The sequence below is a fragment of the Homarus americanus genome, unplaced genomic scaffold, assembly GCF_018991925.1.
Source record: "Homarus americanus isolate GMGI-L3 unplaced genomic scaffold, GMGI_Hamer_2.0 scaffold56333, whole genome shotgun sequence".
In the NCBI taxonomy this organism is placed as follows: Eukaryota; Metazoa; Arthropoda; class Malacostraca; order Decapoda; family Nephropidae; genus Homarus; species Homarus americanus.
Window position 1 is genome coordinate 11123418 of NW_024734940.1, and position 19162 is coordinate 11142579.

At 35.7% G+C, this 19162-nt stretch overlaps 1 protein-coding gene across 1 annotated transcript; it reads left to right on the forward strand.

The window, feature by feature from the left end:
- The first annotated feature begins 169 nt into the window (after positions 1-169).
- Positions 170-18128, forward strand: LOC121870640 (peptidyl-prolyl cis-trans isomerase FKBP4-like). Its single transcript, XM_042372502.1, has 10 exons — positions 170-220; positions 3195-3285; positions 4704-4848; positions 6915-7057; positions 7270-7390; positions 7978-8135; positions 10096-10336; positions 11975-12144; positions 13082-13270; positions 16968-18128. The coding sequence occupies exons 2-10, from the start codon at positions 3214-3216 to the stop codon at positions 17073-17075; spliced, it is 1347 nt and encodes a 448-aa protein (XP_042228436.1). The 5' UTR covers positions 170-220; positions 3195-3213; the 3' UTR covers positions 17076-18128.
- Positions 18129-19162: the final 1034 nt, after the last annotated feature.

A 19162-nucleotide genomic window follows, 5' to 3' on the forward strand; every position in this document is an offset into this window, starting at 1 on the left:
ACGTATTAACTATTTTTATAATTTGAAATTAAAAGAGGAATGCAAAAGTTTTAAAAGAAAGCATTATTATTTGCTAATATTAGCAAATCTAAGGTAGTTGCCGGAGCCTCTAACAGATGGCAACAGTGAGAGGGTTGACGGCTGGCGGGAAGGAGGTGAAGTAAGGAGGGGTCTGCATAGTCTGGCAACAAAACCTACTCTACCTGGCTACCAATCCAAAGTAAGCCTCTATTTTACTTGGCAAGCTGTGAGCTACATCGTTCTCTCGCTGGAAGATACATCGCACAGCTATTTTTTTTGTTTTGTTTTTTTTGTAAATTTATTGTAATTCACACATTTCTGTTAAAAAGTCAAAACTTTGTTTTAAAACTATGTTTTCCTAGTGTATTTTTGTGTGTTTTGATTGATTCTGACCATATGATTCTGACCTTGATTTTCATCGGAAATTGTCTGGTTTTAGTTATCGTCCCCTTCTACCCCCAACATGATAGGGGATCCTGTTGGGAACCGGGGTTTTAGGTGGGGCGTTTTCCGACAAAAATCATGGCCAAGTGAATACAAAATACACAAAAAAAAAAATAACACTAGAAAAACATATAAACCTAACCTTTTTTGGGGATGGCCTAACCTAACCTATCCTAACCTGTCCTAACCTCACCGGTAAATGTGCATATTACAGCAACCATGGTATTTGAAGAAAAAACGTGGTTTTCTAATGAGTTTTGATGCGATTAGTTTAAATCTGATCTTCGTTTTGTCGGAAATCATTCGTTGTGATTTAGCCCCCCTCCCCATAATAGTTCTATTGATTGCGTGTTCTGAATTCCCGGTACTCTGTGCTTGCTAACTTATACCATATAACCAAACTAAACCTTACCTAACAACCTAGCAGGGGGCTCCGCCCCTGGACCCCAAACGCTATAAAATCCTCGTCACATGGTCAGCCTCCACGAGAATATAAATAGCTGTTAGAGTATTTCTTACCTTCTCCAAGTCTGGGTCAGAGTCTTGAGTCAGGGACCGGAATACGTCATGGGTTCCTCTGTTCTCTAAAGTTTCCTTATTTTTAGAATTAAATAATACGATAAACTTACAATAATCAAAATCGCACCCAGCACATTATGGCTCCATGTTGCAACTGATTAAAAATGTCCCGAATCTTAGCACCCATGGCAAATATTGAATGCTAATTGGTTGAATCAAAAGTTGAGATTTTTTATTGGATTTGATTGGCTGCCGCCCCCGCCCTAGATTTGATTTGCTGCGGCCACCCGATTTGATTGGTGGCTGCCCCCCAGCACATGCTCGGGAGGTAAGTGAATGTATGAACACACACAATTTGAGCAACAGCGTAGGGGCAACAGGTGCTCTGATTTTATTCTTTTTAAAGTTCAACAACTTCCTTATTATCACTTTGTGACAGAAGTGTAATACAGTATAGGAAAATTATCATAGAAAAAATAGTTCTATCGATTGAGTGTAGTGAATTCTGGAATGCTGTGGTTACTGTAAACTGCATCATTACCACCTGACCTGACCTTACCTGACCTAACCTAACCTAACTCGGTGTTTTTACATAACCAGACTCTTACCATATGAGGGAATCGGTTATTTCTTACCTTATTCCGAATTAGAATCTTTACCAAGGTCGGTAGAACACCATGAGATCTAAAAAAAATGCTATTGCTTGTTCTTTTTTTATTCCTGATCTTGATAACTGATTCCATCAGTTACTCCTGGCAACTGATGGTCTACACCCACCACCCCAATAATGTAAGAAAAGAAAATATTGACACCCCTAACTTACCTAACATAACCTAAAATAATAGTTATCATCTATAAATTGGTGATGAAATCATTGAAATGACAGGTTACACTATTGCTGACAAAATTACCACTGAGTAATTGAATAGTGCCAAAATGGCCACTCGCCATGGTGTGTGGCTGGAATTAAATGGATGATTCTGGAATCCATCCAAGATGGCTTACCCATTTGGCTTGGTGAGCCAGATTATAATATCTGTATAATCTCATGATTTGTTGAGCTTCATGTTTATGAAGGCAATCCCTTCTTAATTTTGTACTGTATGTGGTTCATCTAAGGTCTTGTTTGTAGTGGGGAGGTGGATTGTAAGATCAGCCCCAGTCACACTGATATAGGAGTTCCAAGGTCCTAAACCCCATAGCTGCTTGTGATTGGTGCATTGTTTAAGTTACCAAATGGAGGGTCTGAAATCATAAGTAATACAGGTATGAACTCTTTCAGGTTTCATGAGAGAAATTTTACACACAGTGCCAGTTGTTTATTTCAAGACTGTATTATGAATTTTAGGATAATTTATAATGCAGTTTAAAAAAATAGTGCTGTACTGTATATATACTGTACTGTACAGGTGCAGATATACCCCGATAACTGACACATAGGACTGTGAAAAGTCGTTGGTTAGTGAATCGACGGTTATCAAAGCGATTAATCCCATAAGAATACAAATTTGCGACATCAGGGACCAGCCACCCCCCAAAATCTCCTATCTACCTTTGATATATCTGTCGTGCACAGTAAAAAAAAAAAAAAAAAAAGAAGCAAGCAAATTATACTTTAAATAAGGAATGTAAAGTAAAAATTGAGACTTATTTACCTGTGTTGAGGATGGTAGAGATGGTCTAGGGTCCATCATCACTCTTATTACACCTTATTATGCCTTATCACATCACATCAAGCTGCCTCTCTTATGGCAGCACATTTAGGCATGATTTCATAATGCACGAAGTTGGAAATAACGAAAAACACGAAGTCTAAGTGTAAACAAGTGCAGAGAGGTGGGAATGAGTCGAAGGCAGCATGCAGAGACCTATTGTGGCAAGAATTTCCACCTTGCTTCCGCCAGCCAAATTCAAAACAGCCCTGCCGCTCCTCCCCCAATTGTTGGATCAGCGGGGTATCAACAAAACTTGGAGAATATTTCTGCCGATATATAATTGTTGGTTGTGCGAATCGGCTATTATTGGGAAACCGGTTTTCTGGGTATACCTGTATATGGTATATAATTATGGTGCCATTGCTTCATTTGCCATTAATTCTTATACTGTACAGTGTATAGTAATAGTCTTCAAATAACCAGTGGTCCTAGTACTCTACTGCTGTTTTACCTAAAACTTATTTTGTTAATTATTATTATTATTATTTTTTTTAGGGGGCATCCATCTTCAAAAATGAGTGCTGGAGAACCTAAGGCTGATATCATGGATGTCACTCCCAACAAAGATGGAGGTATCTTGAAGGAGGTAAGAAGTCATGAAGATCATTATCATTTAGTGGGAATGTGTTGTAAAGGATGAATGTCTTAAGTTTCTAGATGAAGGTAAAAAGTATGATGTTGAGGGTCATGGGGGTGAGAGTAAGTGATAAGCTGTACAGTATTGTTCCTGTAAAGGATGAAACTAAAGTGACTTGATGGGTATAGACTGTAAAGGACAAAACTATTAAAGAAAATAAATTGTATAGGATAAGTGTGTGTTTTTGGAAAAGAGTAAGTGTATATTGCAAGATGTTTTGAAGGTAGTATTAAGAGTGTACTGTACGGTATTTAAAAAAATCTTTTGAGATAAGTCTGAAGCACCAGATGAAGTACAGTGTCAGTTTAGAATACTGTGGAAGATAGGGTTATTATTAAGTTTATGAACCCGTTCACTGTTAAGTTTATTATCCCATTCATGTTTGGACTCCACTTGTAATATTTCATTTGACTTGTCAGATAATTTTATTCAGCACAGAGAGACTCTCATATCCACAGGGTTAAGATCAAATGAAGTGGCTGGCTAAAACTAATGTTGGATGGGCTGTTTTTATTGGTAACCATTTTGGTAACTCAGTTTAAAAAGGGTATCCTTTTGGATATAGCTGTAGTACTTAGATACGACAGGAAGGTATAAACTAATTTATGAATTTCAGTACAGTATACCCTACCTGTAGTACCAACCAATGAAATTGAGGGTAACCTGGGTATTAATCCTATTGATTCAGTTAGGTACCATAGTACAGTATGTGATTTGCCAAATCTTAGCTCAGTTATGAAATGAGATTTGAGGATCAGTCTTTCATTTTTCATTGTATGTATTGCTAAGAAATACAGCACAAAGTATCTTCACAGTTACAGTTTCATACAATGACACAATGGACAAAATATTCTAAACAAAAGTCTTTGTGTACAAAGAAATGTATATTCCCTTTGTGTTTGCCCTAAGGAGTGACAAATATTATGAGATATTACAGTATACTGTATTAAGAGATGTACTTCACAATCAGACATACCAACCCTTCTGATACCACAGGAGCTATACTGTACTGTACTGCTCATTTTCAAACCCATTGGGCCCATCTGTAAAGATACTTTCCATGCTGTGTGTACTGTACATGTAATGATACATTTGTATAGTGTGATATTGAGCGATGAGATTTTATGAAATATCTGTACATTATTTTGTGTTAAGGTATATGGTAATTTATTTTTGTCCCAATAAGATCAAATCATTGATAATTATTGTGAATTTGAATGGTATTGATGGCTTATACAAACACCATAGGTACTTTTGGTAAGAAAATTTTTATTAACTAAATGAAATGGAAAATTTTACCAACTTTATGAATTTACAGTATGTGGAGACTCAAATTGTGAAGTTAATTCCTACATTGATACCCACAGATTTTGAAACCAGGAGAGGGTGAAGAGGGGCCGCTAGGAGGTGACCGTGTATATGTACACTATGTAGGGACACTTGCTGACGATGGATCAAAGTTTGATTCTAGTCGTGACAGAGGGGAGCGCTTTGCCTTCACCCTTGGCAAAGGTAAGATGATGATTATAAATTTAATGGACATTCCACCTAAATTTTCACGGTGATTTGATGTGAATACTGTACCTTGTAAATTGAAAAATATGATTAAAGATTCACCTTGTATACAGGGTATGTAAAAAAAATTATACACACTGCCTTACAGATTTTCATGGAGATAGCGTGAATGCTTTGCCTGCATTACAATACTGTAGTAACATTGTCTTTCCTTGTCCCAATTGTGAGGGACATGGGCAAAACGAGGTGTTGCTATTATCCTCACTTGCTATAGATTTTTTTACTGTCTGCCATATGAATGAATTTGAAAATGGGTCCCCAGGGAGATGCAGAATCTTGGAGGATTGTTAAAAAATAAGCCCCAAAAGTTAGAGTGTAGGGTCACCAACCGTCAAATATGAGGACAGTACAGTGAATCCTCAAAGATTTGGACCTGGTAAATCCGGATTTCAGAAGATTCGGACAAAATTTTTGGGTCCCGGAGACTAAGAAGCCTCCCTAAGAAGCATTCCCAAAACAGAGCAAAGATCATCTAAGTCCTGTGTGACTTGTCAACGCGCAGGACGCCGGTGCCTGAGGTGGGAAAAATAAACAGAGTTGTCATTCACTCTAGTAATGATAAAATGTTTTTTACTATGTTATCATAAGTAAATGCATAGTTTATATAATTTGCTTATCACTGCCCGTCCCTGTTTTCAAATTAGATTACAAGATATGTATTTCTCCCGTACGTATTTCCATCGTATGCCTGGCAACAGGAGCAAGTGAGTGACCGCTAGTAAGAGCATCTTCTGCAGTTATAACCCTCCTCGCTCCCTACAGTACCATGTTTCACTGGACTTACTCTTATTATAAGTGTTTACTGATATAATAGTGATTAATCATGGTACTGTAGCCAGGTTAGACTCATCACTGTAACCACCAGTGATTTTTGGGTAGATACACTTAGTTTCTTAATTTATTCTTGGTTACATGCACACACACCATCCTACATACTTACATATTGTGAAAAAGGTAAAGGAAATAATTGTCCTTGGTAACAAAAATGTAAGGGGAATACAGTATACATTTTTTGGCACATGAGTTAGCTGGCTCAGTGAAGGAGCGGAAGGAGAGTGCAGTGTGTAGGGGGTGGGGAGCGTTGCCAGGGAACCGGCGTCCCAGCTGGTCTCCATTGCTATGATGGAGGGAGTGTATGGAAATGGTGACTGTTAAACTTTCATTTGGCTTCTATTAACCGATTTGGCAATACAGTCCAGTATTTTTGGTTGTACGTAACTTATTTATTGGTATTATTTTTATTTGTTCCTCACATTTCCTGGTACTTTATATATTATTTTAAGAAAACTATGGGCTACAAGACGAAAATACACAAGTTTTTTCCTAAATAGTCCCTGCTAAAATAAAGTCATGTATTTTTGGTGTTTTTTATATTATTTATTGTTTTTATACATTTAGTACATTCACCGGTTACCTGTGGAAGCACTAATTAGAGGTGAACTGGAAGCAACATTCATAAATGTTTATGGGTTAAGTTTTCAAACCCAAATGGTCTTTTCTCCATTTATAAAGAAAATAAACTACAGTATTGCAGGATATCACTGTAATTAACTTTCCTATGAGCTGTGAGTAGTCATCCATTGGACACGTGACAGTATATTTCCACTGACCTCTCGTCTCTTAACTGCAGTTATGAATGAAGTAGCTGGCCCTCGGCCAGTCTGTTCCTGTTTCTCACGCCCACAAGACGTGTACCTACTAGGCTAATTACACATATGCTTTGTCCATTATTCACGCTCACAGCTCAAAGAGTTATCCAGTCTAAGATTAAAGTGAGTGATTTTTAGCTATCCAAGAACAAGTTTTTGTATGTTTTCACATCCCTAGAATTATAAACCAATACAAATCACTTTAAACTAATGAGTACTGTACTCTGGGTGTGATACCAGTATGTTCTATATAAATGAGAGAGGAAGGCAATTATTAACAGTAGTACATTTTTTTTGGTTTAATAAGTGTATTTTTTAAATAATTTGTTAATGAACTATATTCTTTCACCACAGGTGAAGTTATTAAAGCTTGGGATTTGGGTGTGGCTACCATGAAGAAAGGGGAGCTAGCCAGATTGACATGTAAAAGTAATTATGCCTATGGGGAACAAGGTAGTCCACCAAAGATTCCACCCAATGCAACTCTGGTGTTTGAGGTTAGTGTGTATAAAACTTTCTTAGATGTACAGTATTTTATAACTTGGGCAGTTATATGTAAAAAATGTCATCTGACTTTGTAAATATATTTTCAGAACTATTTTCCATTGATATTTAATAACTCATTTATTTTTTTTATGCCTAATGTGATAAATTATTGTCACATTTAATTGTTATTTTTTATTTATTAAGATTTTCTTATGACCGACAGGTTGAATTGTTTGAGTGGCATGGTGAAGATATCAGTAAAAATAAAGATGGTGGTATAATTAGAAGAAATATTAAACCAGGAGAAGGCTACCAATCCCCCAATGAAGGTTCAGTTGTGGATGGTAAGTATAAATTTTTATGCGTTCACCATTTCCATTGGTGTGATAAAGTGTAGTTTTCATTCAGTAAATTGAGGAAGACTGGATTGAATTGTAATGTAATACAAATTGATGTAATTAATATTTAGACTGGGTGTAAATTCATTATAGTTTTAACCCATATTCCCTATATTAAAATATATATATATATATATATATATATATATATATATATATATATTATATATATATATATATATATATATATATATATATATATATATATATATATATATATATATATATATATATATATATATATATATATAGAGAATATGGGTTAAAACTACCCGTATAGTGAATTGTACTGATTACTACACCCAGTCTAAATATTAATTACATCAATTTGTATATATATTACAGTATATATTATACTGTATATGTATTATTATTATTATGGGGAATATGGGTTAAAACTATACGTAGTGAATTTTATTATCAAGTTGAGAAAGACTTTGTATCATTACTTACTATTGATGTAAATCTAAATAAATACTGTTCTGTAGTATTTTCTGTAGGTATGGAGTGTATATTATTTTGTTTGTTTACAGTGCATATTGTTGGTCGAGTCAACGGCACGATTTTTGACGACCGAGAATTGAAATTCTCCCTTGGTGGAGGATCAGAACACAATATTCCTGAGGGCCTAGAATGTGCTCTTGAAAATTTCAAGAAAAAAGAGAAATCAACTATCAAACTTTCACCAGAGGTTGGTATAGTTTTTGTTTTTAATTCACATTCTGTATACTGTACTAACTCTCCACAAAATACAGTAGCAACAGTACATGAGAGGACTGCAGTCATTGGAGTGGGAACCCTACAATCTTTCTTAAAGTATTAAGAATACCCTCTCTGTATTTAGAATGTTACAACAGGATTCTTTCCTGTCAGAAAATAGTGGTGGATAGTAGCTGTAGTGCTGTGGGATCCTTATAACATCTGCTATGGGTTGAAACCTCACCAAAAAATAAAAACATTGAATTTTTGTATATGCCTGAAATGATAAAACTTTGATGCAAATGCATCTGGTGTTGTCTGGGTGTTTGCAGGCCGTTCCATCTGCACTGGTCTATAAAGGTGTAGATTGTAGATGTTGTAAACATGCCGTTTATACTTGTGTATAATCCGACCCCAGATTTTTGGTATAAAATCTATTTTTTTTTCTTCATATTCAGTACGCCGTGTATAATCCAACCCTAGCTTTTGAGAAATACTAGTTATAACATTAGACATTTATAGCAAGATACCAGATTCTCACCAATGCATCTTAACCTTGGTTACCACCACAGCAGCTGATGCTGTGCACAGTTAGTGTTACCAATTCTGAGACTGAATTCTCACCAGTTACCAACCCCTATTTTTAAATTTTGCTAGATTCACCCTTAACAATAGTTTTAACTGTACACTGTAAATTTAAAACTTAGATTGTAGGCATATAGACAGAAATAATGGAAGCTTATAAATAGTAATAATAAAAGCATAAATGATACAATTTAGTGCACAAAATGCGTTGTCTTATTGATGCTGACCACGTGGCCTCAGTACTTGCCTTAAGGTGCGGTTACACGAGCATTAAAAATTTAACAACATTAGGCAACAATACAGTTGGAAATATTGAATAAGAAAATATTGCCATGACAATGATTGCTGCAATCCTGTCGTCAATGTGGAGCAATTAGAAGGAACATGACCACTGTTTACATGAACCAGTGAGTCACTAAACAGTATATTGTCATTAGGGGAACCTTGTGAAGGCTGTGGTCTTGAAAGTGGATCTTGGAATTGCAGCTGCCGCTTTTATTATAATAAATAAACAACGCAAGAAGAAGAGGCGAATGTGGGTTAGACCATATATGGAAAAGCGCTCTTCTAATGTGAAGAATTTCAATTAGACAAGTATTTATTTCAAAATATTACAAGAATGTCTAAGGGTGATTTTGAGGTGCTTTGCATTAGTATTTGTCCAAAAATACAGAAAATGGATACAAATATGAGGGCAGCAATTCCTTTGAAAACTAAACTCGCCATCACATTAAGATTTCTTGTCACTGGAGATTCTTATAAAAGCTTGATGTACTGTACCTGTTTAGAGTATCAAACTAGTATTGCTCTCATGATTCCAGAAGTGTGCAAAGCATTAGTTGAAGGATTAAAAGAGTACATGAAGGTGAGTAAACTTTATTTTTGTTTCTTCATTTCCCCTTTTGCTTACATTATAACCTCATAATTTTATTTTAATTTCATGGAACAAAACACTTGCTTCTGTAGGAGTTTGTGGCTTCAGTAAATTTAATAGATTGGAAATTGAAAAAGCTTGGAGGTAGATATTGGATTATGAAGGAGGCATTGATAAAGTAAAGAAAGGAAAACCCAAATCATTAAACAGTGCGTATTTGAATGTTGAGTGTGAGAACATATAAAAAAAAAATATATAAATTAGGTTAATGAATGACTTTGATGTCTGTATTAGTGGAGGAAGGGATGTTTTTGAATCACTACTGTGGATTTTTGAAGGAGTTATATAAATTGTAAAGAAAGAAAGATTGCATTTATTATTGAAAACATGTGATAAGATGCTATAGTTGAAGGTTCATGTCTACACACAATCTTAGAATTATGGATTCTGGAACCTGCTATGATGATTACTATTTGGCATTTCTTCCACACAGTATGCATTTGGATCTGCAGGGAATGTAGCCATTGGTGTCCCACCTGGTGCTGCTCTAGAATATGAGGTGGAAATGAGGAGTTTTGAGAAGGCAAAGGAACCTTGGGAAATGGATCAAGAAGAAAAAATTGAACAGGCTAAAGTATACAAAGATCGTGGGACAAATTACTTAAAGCAAGAGAACTATCAACTGGCAGCAAAGCAATACAAGAAGATAATTGATCTTTTGGAGCATGATTCTGGTGAGTAACTTGAGTGCATTGAGCATGGAAGAGTGCATTAAGGGCAGGAGAGTGTATTTAGATTTAAAGTTTGTCTTTCGTAGTGGTTGAAATGAGAAAGAATATGGTAGAGATTTATTTTATCAGTCTGCTAGTGTGTGCTCCATGTTCAGATATTTTAAAAATTATTTTGCAATAAATATTAATTGTATTACAGTATAATGAAGTGAAATTTTGGCATAAATTATGTTAGATCTTTTGCTAAATGTGCTGTAAAAAGCTTATCAGTGAATTAGATCCCCAAGAACACCTAACAAATTTTGTAGATGTGCGGCCTATATACATTTTAGAAAACTTTTAAAAGATAATTCTTCAGGACAGGTACTTAGAGAATCTGTATTTGAGATGATAAAGTCCGGGAGAATTATACAATAGATTGTAGGAAAGTATATGTACAGTACTGTAGAGCATAATGCTTGGTAACTCCACCTTGTCTTCACCAAACAAAAACAAGACATAGATGATAGATTGTGTACAGATGTCGTCAGGTAAATAAGAACAAGTGGTTATGTGTAAAATCAAGTTCAAGAGCAGAGGAGAGATTAAGTGTGGATAATTGAGGAGGTGGAGGTAGGCAATGGAATATACAGGAATACCTTGCTTTTCACTACTGTTCGATTCACGATTAATATTTTAACACCTCTTCGATATTCGCAGGGGGACTGTTGGGAAATATGGAGTACTGTACTGTATTATGAATGAATGGAAATACTGTACAGACATTAAAATGCTGAGAGAAAATAAAAATGGGGACTTGTTTGGTTTAAAAAAAAAATTCATAACTATCAATGGAGCAGTGACATAGAGAACAGTTGCTATATGTGTGAACAGAAGATTGAAATATACTGGTAAGTTAAACTATGTGGATGTACTTATATAGAAGTATATGCTGTACATGGAATATCTTACTGTTTGGTAAAAGTGAGAGTAATAGTGAGTGGAAGGCATCTGTCATCTGAAATTTCCTCTTAACAAAATGGACAAATCACATACCATTTTTCTAGAAACAATCGATTTTCATGTTTATAAAATACCATGCAGGTGTGATTTGTGCAGCCACACCTGTGATTATGTAAAGTACACTCACTCGTATTTTTCCCTCTTGTAAATTTGATTGAAGAAATGTTAATACATTTCATGAATTAGTTTTTTTAATACAAACTGATAATTTTCTTTTAACTTAATTATTGTTTTATTATTTTTCAAATATATTTTTACCTTGATTATATGCCATAACCCTAAGCAGTTTTCAGTAAATTGCTAGATATTATGGACTTTTCAACAGTTTCCACAATATTTTAATGGAAATTATTACTTTTCTGTGAGTTTCAGATTGGTCATAATCTTTGTATTGTTTTCTTGTTAAGAGATTGTTGGTATATCCCAGTAGAGAGGAATAGTTGAGGGAAGGGAGATGATAAAAGATTAACAGCCTGACCTAGGCAGCTTCTGTGTGTGCCAAAAAACACATTCTCATCCCATGGTGGTCAAGGAGTTTTTGGGTATGTGTAACCAAGGGAAATATAATTTCTACAGTGTGCATATTTAGTATTGTCATGTATGACATTTGTTGTATTATTTTCCTTGTCTATGTTTCAGGTCTGGATGATGAAAAAAAGGCTGAAAGCCGTGCAGTATTATTGGCAGGATATTTGAATCTTGCAATTACTTGCCTTAAACTAAAGCAGAACTCCGCTGTGAAAGAACATTGTACAAAGGCCCTTGAATTGGATAAGAATAATGTTAAGGCTTATTTTAGAAGAGGCCAGGTAAGTGCTTGTCTTTACATTTAAAAAATCTCATAAATTAGATATTAAAATTAATGAGGTCTCCATGGCTTTAGTATATACATGAAAGGCATATTCAAAGAATACTTCTCATACTTATAGGAAAACATTCAGATGCAAACCTGTTCTACACATAAGCAACATTGGCCATACAGCAAAATTTTATCTTTGGATCAGCAGCACTATGATGTGTTGAATTAGAACAAATTCTGAATTAATGATGGTTCAGTGTACTACAAGTAAGCAAGGGGGGGGGGGGTGTCCAATAAACTAGCCCCCTCATGGGGCAAATTCAAATTCAGGTTACTTATACCCTTTCCACGCTAACCTGGCCCGTAAGCCACGCCCCTCGTCTATAGCTACAAATAGCCGATTTGTTCCCCCGAGCGTTTTACCTCCCCCCGGACTGCATGTTTATAAGCTCGTATTTATATCGACTTTTTATGATAAATATTCAAAAATTTCTAACATCCTTTCTGAAGTGCTAATGTCTTGAAATTATTTGCATTTTGATAGTTCAGATATTTAACATTATTTGAGATAATAACAGGTCTGCTTACCAATTGTGTACACTTTTAGTTTGAATTTTGTATGAACCAATCGGCAATTAGTATAGAATAGGGGCGTGGCTTACGGGCCAGGTAGAAATACTATAGTAATGATAGTGGGTAGGGTATTTTCTACAGCTGTTTTTAAATATATTCCACCTTTTAACATTCTTATTACTTTGTTCATGCATTAAAACGGTACAGATAAAAGAATCTTTTAGTTTCTATTGTGACCAATATGATTTTTAATTGCTAGGTTAAGCCATGAATATATGTCATATACGTGGTTGCATGCAATGGGGATTTGGTCATTTGTGAAATTCAGCTTTAAAAATTAGGTTCTATCTGAAGGATGAATTATTTATTTGTAGGCCAATTTAAACATGGGTGATGCTGAACAAGCAAAGAGTGATTTTGAAGCTTGCCTCAACATAGAACAAACAAATAAAGCAGCAAAGCAACAGTTGCAGTGCTGTATTGCCAAGATCAAAGCAGAGAAGTTGAAAGAAAAAAAGATTTATGGTGGAATGTTTGAGAAGTTTGCCAAACAGGATAAAAAGGTAAGATTTTACAGTACAGTACATCATAATACTGTACTCATTTTTTAATTAAGTGGAGCATTTAGCTTACTTCACTAAAAGACATAAACTTGTTACTCCTTAAACTTTCTTAAATATCCAGGTCTTGAGAATAGGAATTATGCTAAGAAAGGCTTATTATTAAGAAAATTACCAAACTTTTATTTCTGATATATCATAATTTTTAGTCTTTATTACTGTAGTTACATATATTACAGGAACCCCAGACTTTCTATGTGTGTAAATATTTGTATACACATGTATTGCAAAAAAAAAAATATATATAAATAAAGTACAGTATAGTCTGCATTTAAGCGGTCAATTGAACCCGTGGAGGCCCGCGTAAAACGAGAAATGCGTAAATGAAATAACAGAACATGTAGGATTAATTGAAATAGAGACTGGGCCTACCCCCAAACTCCACTTTTTTCGACACAATACCTACGTTGTAGTCAAAATAACATCTTAATTTTATGATGGTATGCACACACAATTAATAATTAAGAGAAATATCAATAATATTAGGTTTTTAACACTTACGTTAGTAGAAAAGCTGGGTCGGCACACGTGGATGGCGGCTGGTTCCGAGGCAGAGGGCAGATTAGTTGCCCTCCGGTGAATCACTTTCACTACTCAGAGGTTTGCAGGGCCTCCCAGACAAACCCCTCAAAGTCCATATCCTCACTGTCACTATCACTGACTTGGGCTGGCTGTGGTTGTGGTGGGTTGTGGGCGAGGAAGTCCTCAACATTACGTTGACGACTAGCATTGATGTCGAGATAGATCTGGATATACGGCTCCATAACTTTCGTCAGATGGTTATTAGACACTTCATACCGATGCTTGTCTGGGTCGTTGTCAAGGATGAGCTTAATTTTCTCCCCCAACTCGATGATTTCCTTCACATTATCATGGCTTGGTCCAGGTAATTCAAGGTTTTTCTCGGGTGGTGGGGGTCCCGCGGAGGCCATTGTGAAAGGAATAGCGGGCACAAGAGAGAACTATATGCGGACTGAGAACAATGAGACTGGCCCGGCTAGGTCAGCGACTTCTACCCTCTGGTGGCAGGGCACGTCATGTTACATTAGACCAATCACAGCTAGCGGCGGAGGGAATGCGTGGGTGGTAAGGATGCGTGGCCCAATCACAGTCCGATACGTCATATGACGTCAGCGATAACTTAAGAGTGGCCTAATGCGCACCACTCACCGCGCCGCTTCCCGCGTATGGTCAAGAATGAACCGCGTGGGTAAAAAATGGTGCGGCGGTCTGGACCTCTCCAGCCGCTCGCCGCGTAAATGACCAAATTTACCGCGTAATTAAATCATTTTCATTCTGGCAAGGCACCGCGTAAATCCAGACTATACTGTACAGTACTTTTTTTTTTCTGTTGCCTCAGCATGACTCGCATTCAGTTAATTAGTATGTTTCACAGTATATAAATCCCTTTCCAACCACAGGCTTTGAGTATCCACATTTTATATTTTGTATACCATTTTTCCAACCACGGCTTGTCAAGTGGTTCTAGTTGTTGCTTCATTCTGCATATAATTTTCATTTGACTGTTATTGTCTACCATGCCCAAGTCTTCTTCCTTTCCTAACCTCTTTTAACACTCCTTAGCACAATTGATGCATATTGCATCGTCCAAAATACTTCAAGCAAATGGGTGATGCATACTCAAGTGTGTCCAATTCAAAAATTAACTTTTTTTTCCCTCATGGTTTTGTTTGAAATGTACACCAATCTTCCAAGTAAGTTGACAAACAAAAATAATGAACAGGTATAGTACAGGTAAAACGTTGTTGGACCCTGTTTGTAAGTTGATTTTTCGAACTCCAAACCATGTTAATTTTGCAATAAAATATTAATAAAATCCTTCCCAACCAGTAAAATTTTAACAATTGCAGTATATCCCATGAATGACAAACAATTTTTTTTTTAATTCATGTAAATACAGTAAAACCTCGATTAACCGACTTTCGGATTAATCGTCAATCCCGAACCCCTATTTTTTTTTTTTTTTTTTTTGTACGGGGATTAGCCCACCCGGTCACAGGTCACTGACCCACATCAGGGCCTGGGGGGCAATAATGTAATAATATTAATAATTATAATGTTAATAATGATAATGCTAATAATATAATAATAGTAATAAAGAACCATAAAGAAATGCAAAAATGAAAAAAAAAAATCAAGAGTGAGAAACAATGTACCTGTATGTATGTTGTGTTGTCAATAGTAAGAGAAACAATTGAGACCCTGCAATTGTGTGTAAATGAGGCAGAAAGTCAGATCAGCAACCTGGAACTTGGTCACAATTTTTGTGATGACATATGTTCTTTGACTTCTCCATTTTTTATTCACGGTTTCTGTGCTGGTTCATATTTATTTACTAAAGTGGTTAATGTTTTAAAGCAAATTCTATTGAAATATGAATGGCAAATGAACAAAAATGATTAGAGAGTTTGTAGGGTTACGATAAGTTATGTTGTCTCACACTCGGGATGGGATGGATGGAAACTCTAGATGGTTGTTTTCTTATATAATATATATTATATACAAAACAGTCTGGTGCTGGAGATGCCGTGTGGTGAGGAGCTTGCACAGAGGACACGTTGGGTGAGTAGCGTGCTGGAGCTTCGTTGAGAGGAGATGTTGCGTGTTGCTGGCCTCCAGGTTGAATGAGAGCTGGACAGCGAGGAGCTTGCTCGAAGAAGGTGTTGCGTGTTCAGGAACGTAGGGTAGAATGAATCTCAATGACGAGACAGAGCTTATATACACGGCTGCCGGAAGTATACCCGGATGCAAGCATCGCAGGTGGCGACCCCCGTGAGAAACTCGCCGGTTGCTTGGATACTGTCGCATTGGAATGCTGCTAGGCTTGTCAGGTGTAAGGAAGAGTATCGCAGGTGGCGACACCCCCCGTGAGAACCGGTGGTTGAATTCCGTTGCTATGGGATACGGCTACGCTGTTGTAGAGGAGAGATCCACTACAGGACTTAATTGAGGTAGGTTAGGGAAAGGTATTTTGAAAGTGTGTTTTATTTCCGTAGACTTTATATACTATTAACCGACCTTTTCAATTATCCGTCGGCCCCTTCCCCCCACATATGGTCGGTTAATCGAGGTTTTACTGTAATGTAAAAAAAAAAGTGTTTTATAAACGTTGACTCCAAAGATTAACCACCCTAATAGTACCTAGGGGGATTAGGTTAGCATTAGGGTGGTTAATATATACGTTCGTAAGTACACCCCACTATTTTTAACAATACAGGTATGTCCAAATATGCTGACCTATTTCAGACCCTTTGGGTAATTCTACGGGGGTATAAACCTGAAGTTGTCTAATTAGAGGATTTTAGAGAATCCCAATATCAAATAAAATATTTCATAAAATATTTTCATGTATACACACTTTATTTAATGGATTGCTCATGCTTGCTGCCTACCCTGTACAGTAGCTACAGTACTGTAATAGAGGGACATACTGTACTGTATTACATCTGAGTTTTTTATATAAATTTTGACCATTCTTTTAAAAAAAAATGTAGGGAGATGAGAATTGTAGAGTATTATTATTATTATTAAAAATAATAATAATAATATTATTACAATATTATAATTAAGAATAAGTTTTTCATATGAAGGTATAATTTTTTCTACTTTTTCTTTTTAGAAAGAAGATACAGAAGTCAACAAAAAGGATGTGATAACTGGTGATGTTGGTGGATTGAATAATGTTGAAGAGAAGAGTGATTCTGGTACCAGTGAAAAAGTTTGTTAATAGTAATTTGACTGAAGATGCTGTAACTTTCCATTTAGTAGCTATACAGTAACTCATTTGTAGTCCTGTGTAATTGAAGGATGTGGTTTTCCTGTACTGTATTGGGTCTTTTGATGGATAATGAATAGTTTGAGATAACCTTCCTTGATGATTCACTTTATATATTTTTTTTCAATAGATACTTTACTGTAACTTGAAAAGCTACAAGAAACCTATTGATATCTTTAAGAATAAATGGTGAAGTAAGATCAATACTATGAAATGGTACAGTGTTCATGAGTGTTAGTTCCTAATGTTATTTTAAGTGCTGTTGCTTTTTTAATTTTGTTGATATTATTGGTTCTCTGCACTAAGACTACCAATAATGCCCACACTACTTCATTAGAAAAATGTATTGAATTTTATCAGTATGTAAGGGGTCAGGAGTTTACTATCGGCTCTGTAAACAATGCCAGCACAACTGAACTTTCACCGTTTGTTCATTTTTAACAACATTATGAAGTAGGTTTTATGCAATACAGTGTCCCGCGGTTAACGGACTGTTCAATTAACGAAATTTCGGTTAACGAATTAGCTCCCATTAACGAACAAAACTTTGATTAACGAAAGCCTTAGGAGAAACTTGCTTTGTTGTGCACATCAGCTGATCGGTTCTATGTTTCCAGTTGAGTAAATACTGTATCAAGAAAGTAGTGTTCGTGAATATTTTTGCATTTTTTATATTAAAATTATTGGTCATTCTAAAATTTAGCCATCCAAGCTGTCTTCATAAAGTTTTTCAACTAATATTTTTGGCTCAATATATGTAACCTTATTCATCTATTTTCACTCATTTACATGCAAACACTGTCATAAGGGCAAAGCTGTACTGTACATGTACTCAAAATAATGTACTAAATGATTACTAAGAATTTTTGCTAGTGCAAACTACAGCATGTTTATATTCAAATTATTCACTATCTTATAAGAATTCCAGCAATGTAAATTATATTCTCCCCGGTCACTTCTGTGACATTTTATAAGCAAAAAACAAAAACTCAATCTAAAGGACATAAATAGAGAAAGAAATACTTCACTAGACCTTCTGTGCCAACTGTCAAACATGTCACTGTCACCTCCCCTCCCTCCCTCCCTCTCCCCCATCTGCCCAGCCAGGATTTTAGGCTTAAAGTTTTTATTTTATGTAATATCACAGACTAAAGTTAGCAGAATATAATTTGCATTGCTGGAATCCTTGCAAGACGGCGAATAATCTGAATATAAACGTCATATATTTTGCATAAGAGATAAAAATTAATCACCTGTATCACATTGCAGTAGTGGTTTAAGAGTTCTAGTGTAAATGTACGTATATATACTGCATAGTGTTTTAAGGGCGATTTAGGGGATTTTTAGGAGTGTATCTGACTTTATGCATTTTTTGGTTTTACTTTGTATACTTTTTCTGTGAGTTGGAACCAGTTACCCAATATCCCATTGAAATAATAGATTCAGCTAACGAAATTTTCGGTTAACAAACGACTCTATGGAACCAATTGTGTTCGTTAATCGAGGGACCACTGTATACAATATACAGTGTACTTGACGCTTGAATACCTCTACCCACTAAGGTTATAATTTCTTTTTAAGAATATTATACTGAGTATTGTTAGGTATTTCCTAGTGTATCTTACCATTAAAGATGCAGATTTGAGCAGGTTATGTATATTTTGTACCACAGTTCATAGATAAGCAAGTCATGAATTGAAAATCCACAGATTGGGCAAGAGACACATGCATGCACACAGGCAGGCAGGATAACCACTAGAAAATTAAGACACAAAAATATCCAACCATTCTTTGTGATTATTCACTGTCTCTGGAAGCACTCCTATTTACAGTCGCTCAAAAAACTATCATTATGGGGGGGGGGGTCCATGAATTTCAGAATAAACACTACGACTCCTGTTGTCTCAGTGGGGTTGTCAGAATCGTAAGTCTGTTGTGTAATATTATCTAACACAATTTTGTAAAGATTGTTTTTTGAACGACTGTATTTCCCGAGAACATAAATCAGAAAAGCATGTGAATTCATGGATCTTTTCGTG

Coding starts and splice junctions, on each gene's coding strand:
- LOC121870640 (XM_042372502.1), top strand. CDS start 3,214: ATGAGTGCTGGAGAACCTAAGGCTGATATCATGGATGTCACTCCCAAC. Junction 7,058..7,269: donor ATGCAACTCTGGTGTTTGAG/GTTAGTGTGTAT, acceptor TATGACCGACAG/GTTGAATTGTTTGAGTGGCA. Junction 12,145..13,081: donor CTTATTTTAGAAGAGGCCAG/GTAAGTGCTTGT, acceptor ATTTATTTGTAG/GCCAATTTAAACATGGGTGA.